The following is a 9611-nucleotide window of genomic DNA, read 5'->3' on the forward strand; positions in this document are numbered from 1 at the left end:
GTATGTCATGTTGCAGGGACTGACTCTCCCTATCCAGAATATCTTTAGCGACTTTGTCAAGAGGTTTGGACCTTTTGGTGTAACAGTTAAGTTGCTGACTTGATAGTCGCTGGACCAGGGTGGTTAAAGTCACGGTTGGTGCTACCCCTTGAATTCGCTCCATTGGTGTCAGAAGTGGGATGGTGGGTGGAGCAATCGGAGAGCTGTGTACATGTGAGGGACTTGGTATAGAGAAGCATGGAGACAAGCTCTCCCAAAGGAAGGGGGTAATGGTAATGTAGCAACTTTAACCCAACATGTCAAGAGGCTTGGACCTCTTGGCATAAATGGTTAAGGTGTTGGCTTGACAGTCGCTGGACCGGGTTTGTGTCAGGGCTACCCCTGAATTTGCTGTATTATACCCCAGCACCTTATTCACAATTTGATATAACCTTATATTAAGGTGAGGAGGGGAGGAAATAGTTTCACTATTGATACGCAGCCCAAAAGTGTCCTCCAAGTTGTTAGTTGCCGAGTTGAGCTTGCAACTGTTGCAATAATTAATTCTAGAGGAATTCTCTATGGGAATCATATGCATTACGAGTTCTAAGATATAGGCCCAATTATATGGTCTGTACGGCGTCTAGCTCTATTATTGCGACACGTTCCCGTTTTCAGAACGTAGTGCCATTTCATTAGTTTAGGCTACTTTCAATTTAGTTGTACAGAAAGCGAAAGTATAATTGCTCAGATCGAACTTCGGCGACGCATTGCTGTACAGGTAAGAAAAACACTAATATACATGTAATACTAATTTGGAAACCTTTTTGATAGGACTTGGCTGAAACTAAACTAATATTTATTTTATTTCTGTCTGTTATGGTTATGCCATTGTCTGTGGTCCATACAGTTGCATGTTTTAGCAGCTGTGTATAATGTACAAGACATAAATGAAATATGACTATAAATATGACATTCTAGCGTAATTTAAATGTAGGCTACAGTAGGCTATATCTGTTAGGGTCCACTGTAGGGATAGACAGGGATGATGAGATCAGGATGCAGTGGTGGAAAAAATAACAAATTGTCATACTTGAGTAACAGTAAAGATACCTTACAGTTGCACTATGCGGAATTCTCTCCGCCATTTCCTGGTTGCTAAAACTCTAGTTTGCCTAATGTCAGTTTATGTGACAAAATAAGCTAGTATAGTGTAGATAATCATTGTACCATCCAAACCGCTGTGAAATATATTTTCCATAACCAAAAATATTGCTGTTTCAGCTGTTTGAAGCTGGTGTACAAAACCCGAAAGACAAAGACTCAAAAATGAAACTTAAGAACGGAAAGCATAGAAATAACAGAGGGACCACTTTAGACTTGTTTTCAAGTAACATTATAGATCTATGACTCACATTTGTATGTGGTTGGTTGCCCAAAAAGTTACATATTGACACTAATAGAAAAGGACTCAAGTAAAAGTAAAAGTCACCCAGTGAAATACTACTTGATTAAATGTCTAAAAGTATTTGGTTTTAAATATACTTAAGTATCAAAAGTAAAAGTAAAAGTAATTGCTCAAATATATCTAATTATCAAAAGTAAAAGTAAACATAGAAATAATTTCGCATTCCTTATATTAAAAAATCCAGACGGCACTATTTACTTGTTTTAAAAATGTATGGGTAGCCAGGGGCACACTCCAACACTCAGTCATAATTTACAAACAAAACATTTGTGTTTAGTGAGTGACAGATCAGAGGCAGTAGAGATGACTAGGACATTGTCTTGATAAGTGCGTGAATTGGACCATTTTCTCAGCCTGATAAGGAATCATTTGAAATGTAACAGTACTTTTGGGTGTCAAAAATGTATGGGGTAAAAATAACATTATTTTCTTTAGGAATGTAGTGGAGTAAAAATAAATGTTGTCAAAAATGTAAATAGTAACATACAAATACCCCAAACAACTACTTAAGTAGTACTTTAAAGTATTTTTACTTAAAGTTGCACTATGCAGAAATCACTCTGCCATTTCCTGGTTGCTGTAATAGTTTGCCTAATTTCAGTTAATGTGACAAAATAAGTTAGCATAGTTAAGAGAATCATTGTACCATCATATTTTTCAAAAGCAAAAATATTATATTTTCAGCGGTTTGAAGGTTGTGTACTAAACTGAAAGTAAAAGATGCAAAAACAAAACTTAAGAATGGGAAGCATTGAAATAACGCACATAGAACAAACTTGCTTTCAAGTAGAATGATAGATCTATAACTCACGTTTCTGTGTGAATTTGGTCAGGTCGCCCAAAAAGTTACATATTGCCACTTTAAAGCACTTTACACCAATGCCAGGCAGTAGGCCTACACTTAGCAGCCAACTCAAATAATTTCAAACCGTTCCATTCATTTGAAGTTCTATTTGGCTCCCATTTACACCCTGAAGAATATTTTGTTTTGACTATCCAATTAATTCCATTCTAGGATGTCGGTGACGTTCTTTGGCTGGGACGTGGTGTACGATGACAAATCCCTGGTGTTGGAACTGGGGGCAGAGCAGGAGCCTCAAAAGGGGGATTCTTACACTATGTACCATGGCACCAATGTCCAGACTGCTCGGCTCATCATCACCAATGGCTTCCACCAGTCCCCTGATGGCATGTTGGGCCCCGGTGTGTACGTGAGCCGCAACCAGCAGAAGGCAGAGCGCTACCCGCTAAAATCCCCCCCCTCCAACCGTGTGGTGCTGCAGCTGCGTGTTAACGCTGGTCGCGTGAAACGCATCGACAAAGACAACCACCCTATGCAAAAGAGCTGGAACGCAGCAGGGTACGACACCGCATGGGTTCCCCCCAACTGTGGCATGCAATCCGTGCCCAGCGGCCTGGAGGAGGACTGTGTGTTTGACCCCCAGCGTGTCGTGGTCACTAGCATCGCCAAGGCGCCCAACCCCACCATCCTGGCTGAGCTAAAGCAGTTGGTTTCACAGAAGCGGGCTGGGATTGGAAGGGGTGGAGACATGCAGGTTGCGGTGGCTGGGGGTGTGTGTACCCTGTGCAAGAGGAAAACCACATCAGATCACACACATACGCTGCTCCCGTGCTGGGGTTGCGGACAGAACATCTGCACCCAAATGACCAAACACACCTGCTCTGCCAGTGCCTGACACGGGGAGGGGGGTAGAAGACAAGGAGTAGCTGTGATGTGATGTGTCATGGTCTAGTAGTCTTCGGTGGTGTGTTATTGCATACATGTATCTCAGGGACCTAATATTTTATTCTCCTGTAAAATATATGCTGTACATCATGTGGCCAGAATGTATCTCCTGAACAAACCTTTTATCTCCACATGTAGGCTTATGTTGTATGTGGCTGTTTTGGTGAACAATGATGTGCCAGAGGGGATCAACGAAGACACATAGCATGTTCTTGTACAGTACCAGTCAAAAGTTTGGACACACCTACTCATTCCAGGGTTTTTTATTTTTTGCAGAATAATAGTGAAGAGTGTTAAATCAAAATCTATTTTATGAGATTCTTTAAAGTAGCCACCCTTTGCACATTCTTGGCATTCTCTTAACCAGCTTGATGAGGTAGTCACCTGGAATGCATTTCAATTAACAGGTGTGCCTTGTTAAAAGTTAATTTGTGGAATTCCTTTCCTTAATGCATTTGAGCCAATCAGTTGTGTACCACCCTGTATACATAACATAGCCCCTATAAGTCCATACTATGGCAAGAACAGCTCAAATAAGCAAAGAGAAACTACAGTCCATCATTACTTTAAGACTTGGTCAGTCAATCCGGAAAATGTCAAGAACATTGAAAGTTTCTTCAAGTGCAGTCGCAAAAACCATCAAGCACTTTGATGAAGCTGGCTCTCATGAGGACCGCCACAGGAAAGGAAGACCCAGAGATACCTCTGCCACTGAAGATAAATTCAATCGAGTTACCAGCCTCAGAACTTGCAGCCCAAATAAATGCTTCACAGAGTTCAAGTAACAGACATCTCAACATCAACTGTGCAGACTGTGTGAATCAGGCCTTCATGGTTGAGTTTCTGCAAATAAACCACTACTTAAAGACATCAATAATAAGAAGAGACTTGCTTGGGCCAAGAAACACGAGCAATGGACATGAGACCGGTGGAACTCTGTCCTTTGGTCTGATGAGTCCAAATTTGAGATTTTTTAGTTCCAACCAACATGTCTTTGTGAGACGTAGAGTAGGTGAACGGATCTCTGCATGTGTGGTTCCCACTGTGAAGCATGGAGGTGCTTTGCTGGTGACACTGTCAGTGATTTATTTAGAATTTAAGGCACACTTAACCTGCATGGCTACCACAGCATTCTGCAGCGATACACCATCCCATGTAGTTTGCGCTTAGGACTATAATTTGATTTTCAACAGGACAATGAACTCCAAACACACCTCCAGGCTGTGCAAGGGCTATTTGACCAAGGAGAGTGATGGCATCAGATGACCTGGCCTCCACAATCACCCGACCTCAACCCAATTGAGATGGTTTGGGATGAGTTGGACCACAGAGTGAAGGAAACACAGCCAACAAGTGCTCAGCATATGTGGGAACTCCTTCTAGACTGTTTGAAAAGCATTCCAGGTGAAGCTGGTTGAGAGAATGCCAAGAGTGCACAAAGCTGTCATCAAGGCAAAGGTTGGCTACTTTGAATAATGTAAAATATATTTTGATTTAACAATTGTTTGGTTACTACATAATTCCATGTTATTTCATAGTTCTAATGTCTTCACTATTATTCTACAATGTAGAAAATAGTACAAATAAAGAAAAACATTTGAATGAGTAGGTGTGTCCAAACTTGACTGGTACTGTGTATTGGCTTTTTATTCCTGCAGTATCACTTTGTATATTTTCTTCTTCTTGAACTGCACTGTTGGTTAAGAGTTTGTAAGTCAGCATTTCACGGTAAAGTCTACACTTGTTGTATTCGGCGCATGTGGCAAATAGTTTGATTTGATCCATTTCATATGAAATACATGAGCTCCAAAGTAAAAATGCTTTTTCCTCATAGGGTTTGTGGTTCTTACATATAGCTATGGCAGTGGTTACATGATATCATTTGATATCATTTGGCAATGTGTGACAGCATTCACGTGAAATAAAGAAGCAACAATTGTAAAAGCAGGTTCAGGACAGCAGCTTAATTTCCTCCAATTATATTTATTGCTGATGCGTTTCGGAGAAAGTGCCTCGTTTTAAACACAATTTCCTCAGTATGCACAGTGCAAACTACACTGGAATCTAAGGAGTTTGAGACCCAGTGGCGTGTGATGTGATTTCAACCATCTTTACTCTTCAGTCCTGACTCATGGGCAGGCTTAGAGCATATACATCAAGGGTGGCCTTCCGCACCAGTGGGTTGGCTTTGAGCGCAAATTAAACATGTTATCAAGTGATACATCCTTTCTGTCTTAAGGCGACACCCAAAAGCAGATATGTTAATATAGCTCATGCTCTGAAGGCACTTTCCTACATGATAAACAGCATAGTGCAATAACAAAGCTTACATTCTTAATTAGCCAACTACAGAATTGAAACACTATCTTGTTTGTCTGTCAATATCACAAGTGTCAGTCAAGGCATTTAGTAAGTGATCAGTTAAATATGGGTTAACAAGTGAGCATTCACCAGAAGCTGTAGGGAGACCATACATATGTTTTGGAATTGAGTTATTTTTTTCTGGTCAAAAGTGCTGAATCTGAAGGTGTAGGTTTGGGTGCATCCAAATGTACCCATTTGTTTTTTGGCTGAATGTGTTTGTGGTACTGTGAGTTGCCACTGGAGAAATTAACTTAAAGCTACAGAATGCACCTCTAAGAACTTGAAGTTAAACTGTTACACCCTGGAAGTAAAACATTGTGACAGGAATGTGTTCACTGCTTACCACTACCGTGCCTCCCTTCTACCTACATGAAGAATACCCTTTGAACATCATGGCAGGATATAGAGGAGTGGTCATCTCATGCATACGATCATACATAGGCGACAACATAACCTATGCATGATATGACCACTCCTCTACATCCTGCCGCGCTGCTCAAAAAGTTAAGATACCATTTTCAGAGGCTAGTGTTTTGACCCTCAGTGCCTCCTGTTGGTGTTATTCCCAAATCTCAATATCCCATAGTAAGAACTGATTGCCTAAACTAATCTATTGCATACAAATACCATAAGTACTGTAAACTTTTGACACGATTGTGAAAGACAGAGAAAGCACAAGAGTCAGGCAATGAAGGAGATACATTGTTGACTTCAGGTCATGCATTGTTTGCAGAGTGAGTGGCTGGCTGTGGATGGAGCTGTGCTGTCCCCCCCTGGTAGTCAGTCAGTCTGTAGTGGGCAGTCAGCAAGAGGCGAGCCGTGTGTGGAACTCCAGCAGTCTGCTGTCTCCACTGGCTTTGGCGTCATCCACCAGGGTCTAAAGACACACAAAGTAAAACTGCTGAATAGGAACACTAAACATTGTGACAGGAACATGTTTTAAGGGATGTATTCACTGCGTACCACTACCTTCTACCTACATGCAGAATACCCTTTGAACAGCGTAGCAGGTCATCTCATGCATACGAACACACCCTATGCATGATATGACCACTGCCGCGCTGTTCAAAACGTTTCAAGATACAATCTTCAGAGGCTAGTGTTTTGACCACCTGACCCTCCTCATCACTTCATCCTCTGAGACATTAGGCTAATGATCTTCTGTTACCTGATTGGAAGTCCCTAGCTAACTGCTGCTACCTCAGTGCATCCCACCTGGCTGGCCTGCTCCTTATTGAAACAGTACACCTGACCTCAACTGTGCTCCCTGCTTCGACAGACCAAGCAATCAATACACAGTAAATATACTACTTTCTCCTGTATTAAATATGGCATCTCATTTTCACCACAAATACTGTTACATTAGTCTTTAAAACAATCACACATGAATACTTGTATACTTCTTGGAAATCTTTTGTCTGTAATTGGTTCATTCTGTACTCACGTCCATCAGCTCCAGGTCGTCTTTGGCATGCAGGTGGCGTAGGAGGTACCAGCGAGCCACACACGCCACAGTCTCTGGGTAACCTTGGGAGTACACCAGCCTCTCCAACAAACGCCTCGTCTCCCTGGACCACATCAACAATCAGAGCAATCCGATTCAGACGACAGGAGAGTTGTTTGCAGTGGATGTGCACGGGCTTTTACTATTGTGAATGTGTTATGAAGTTGTATCACACAAGAATAAGCTGTCTGTAATATGAACTGTACTGTTGAACACATGCATTGAAGATTTGCTGTCATGGTTCGAGGAGCGAGAATATGAAATGGAGATTATGGGTACATCCCAATAATATCTCCTTTATCCTGAAGTGTTCACTCATTCACTACTTCCCATAAATCCAAATGCATTGGCTTGGTGGAGACATTGGCTAGTGGGAGTTTTCACCATATTCCTGATTCCTAACTTGAAAGGAAGCTACTGGTAAAGAAGTGAATAAGTCCACACTTTGGGAGAAAGGAGATAATTGGGACATCGCCAGCCACTCTGATGAGTAGCAGGGGTTCCCACCTGGCGGACATCTTGGTGGCGAAGTGTAGCAGGGCCTGGACAAGGAGGGCTACAGGGGAGGGGCCCAGCTTCAGAGCCTCGGTGGTCGCCTCCAGAACCAGCTCCTTCCATTCATCACCAGGGACTTTCGACTGAAACACACAAGAAAAAAAATAAAGACATTTCATACCTCCATTGAGGTGAGCAGAAGGTGAATGTCCCTTGACAATGCAATGTTCCACTGTTTAATCAAGGAATTGTCTAATGCTACTCAAGGCTTTGTCTGAAATCTAATTTGGGCTCAGCAGGTAGAGACAGATAATTACCATCCCACAGGAAGAGAAACATTCATTCCCCTCTCTCACCAAGGTTCACTATTCCTCTTAAAAAGTCTCACAGCCATAGCCACAGGAAGATGTTTGGTTTATTTTTTTTCTTCCCTACAGACTGCTATATTGATCCACTAATACACTAACTACTTTAGTGGGACATGTGTTTCCTTTTAAAAATATATATATTTTCAGGGGGTGCTGCAGCACCATCAGCACCCCTACTTCTCACGGCTATGCTCACAGGCCTGATTTTTTTTTTTTTTATTTATTTTTTTTAATTTTTTTTTTTTTTTTTTTTTTACACCTTTATTTAACCAGGCAAGTCAGTTAAGAACAAATTCTTATTTTCAATGACGGCCTGGGAACAGTGGGTTAACTGCCTGTTCAGGGGCAGAACGACAGATTTGTACCTTGTCAGCTCAGGGGTTTGAACTCGCAACCTTCCGGTTACTAGTCCAACGCTCTAACCACAACGTTATGATGCATAACTCAAACTTCCCCTTTTAGAGCTGTACATACACTGGGGCTGTTGAAAGGGACAATGAATACCCTTGGTGCTGTTTGCATTTCCACTTGGCTTTGATCAGTTGTCCCATCATTGTGTGTGTGTCATTCCTCACTAACATGCCGTCTGTTTGTGTTCTGTTGTTGGTCTCTGTATTTGGGGGGGATGGGCCCGTGTGAGTGTGTTTTGTGTTAGCAACTGACTCAATACACCGGCTACCTTGGTTTAACCATATTTCAGACATTTTTAGGAAAAAGGGTTCACATTGTGTAATTTACTGGAATACAAATACAAACAAACTCTGCATTCTTGACTTGTCATGGTTGTGTAAATAACTGTACATTTAACATCCCATGTTATTCCAGAAACTCCAACAAAATCCTATATTAAGTTCAGTATTAAATATGTTGAATCAATCATCCCCACCATGCCCAGCAGGGCTAGTCCCAGAGGGAGACTCCCCGTGCCCAGCAGGGCTAGTCCCAGAGGGAGAATCCCCGTGCCCAGCAGGGCTAGTCCCAGAGGGAGACTCCCCGTGCCCAGCAGGGCTAGTCCCAGAGGGAGACTCCCCGTGCCCAGCAGGGCTAGTCCCAGAGGGAGACTCCCCGTGCCCAGCAGGGCTAGTCCCAGAGGGAGACTCCCCGTGCCCAGCAGGGCTAGTCCCAGAGGGAGACTCCCCATACCCAGTAGGGCTAGTCCCAGAGGGAGACTCACCATACCCACAAGGGCTAGTCCCAGAGAGAGACTCACCATGCCCAGAAGGGCTAGTCCCAGAGAGAGACTCACCATGCCCAGAAGGGCTAGTCCCAGAGAGAGACTCACCATGCCCAGAAGGGCTAGTCCCAGAGGGAGACTCACCATGCCCAGAAGGGCTAGTCCCAGAGGGAGACTCACCATGCCCAGAAGGGCTAGTCCCAGAGGGAGACTCACCATGCAGGGGCTGAGGGCCAGCAGGGCTAGGCGCAGAAGACATGCCATTTTCCCACTGTGGAGGTCAAGCTGGGAGGCCAGTTGCAGGCTTTGTCTGTAGGCCATTACTGCCTGTACCAGCAGACCCTGGGTACGATACACCTCCGCCAGCCACTGAGAGAGGAGGGGAGAGACAAGTGAGGGAAGAAGGACGCGAACATACACAACTTTACAGACATCCAGGCCAATAGCTTCAACCCCGCCCAGTCAGCAGTGTGTGTGACTCACGTGCCAGGCGGCCACTGAGGTGTGATTGG

At 43.2% G+C, this 9611-nt stretch overlaps 2 protein-coding genes across 3 annotated transcripts in view; one reads left to right on the forward strand and one right to left on the reverse strand.

Annotated features, from left to right (window-relative positions):
* The first annotated feature begins 320 nt into the window (after window positions 1–320).
* Window positions 321–3183, forward strand: gig2p (grass carp reovirus (GCRV)-induced gene 2p). The gene is made up of 2 exons (XM_021605312.2): window positions 321–760; window positions 2463–3183. Exon 2 carries the CDS (start codon window positions 2464–2466, stop codon window positions 3142–3144), a length of 681 nt encoding a protein of 226 aa, XP_021460987.2. The 5' UTR covers window positions 321–760; window position 2463; the 3' UTR covers window positions 3145–3183.
* Window positions 3184–5157: 1974 nt separating this feature from the next.
* ttc37 (tetratricopeptide repeat domain 37) overlaps window positions 5158–9611 on the reverse strand; it is a 36977-nt gene continuing 32523 nt past the window's right edge. For both annotated transcript variants that reach the window (XM_036979437.1, XM_021605314.2), the window contains exons 37-41: window positions 9583–9611; window positions 9316–9468; window positions 7570–7700; window positions 7003–7126; window positions 5158–6435 (exon numbers count right to left, since the gene is read on the reverse strand). The exon at window positions 9583–9611 is cut by the window's right edge and continues 136 nt beyond it. In XM_036979437.1, coding sequence (XP_036835332.1) covers window positions 6361–6435; window positions 7003–7126; window positions 7570–7700; window positions 9316–9468; window positions 9583–9611 — 512 coding nt within the window. In that variant the 3' untranslated portion in view covers window positions 5158–6360. The remainder of the gene's footprint in view (window positions 6436–7002; window positions 7127–7569; window positions 7701–9315; window positions 9469–9582) is intronic.

The sequence above is a fragment of the Oncorhynchus mykiss genome, chromosome 6 (assembly GCF_013265735.2).
Source record: "Oncorhynchus mykiss isolate Arlee chromosome 6, USDA_OmykA_1.1, whole genome shotgun sequence".
Taxonomy (NCBI): domain Eukaryota; kingdom Metazoa; phylum Chordata; class Actinopteri; order Salmoniformes; family Salmonidae; genus Oncorhynchus; species Oncorhynchus mykiss.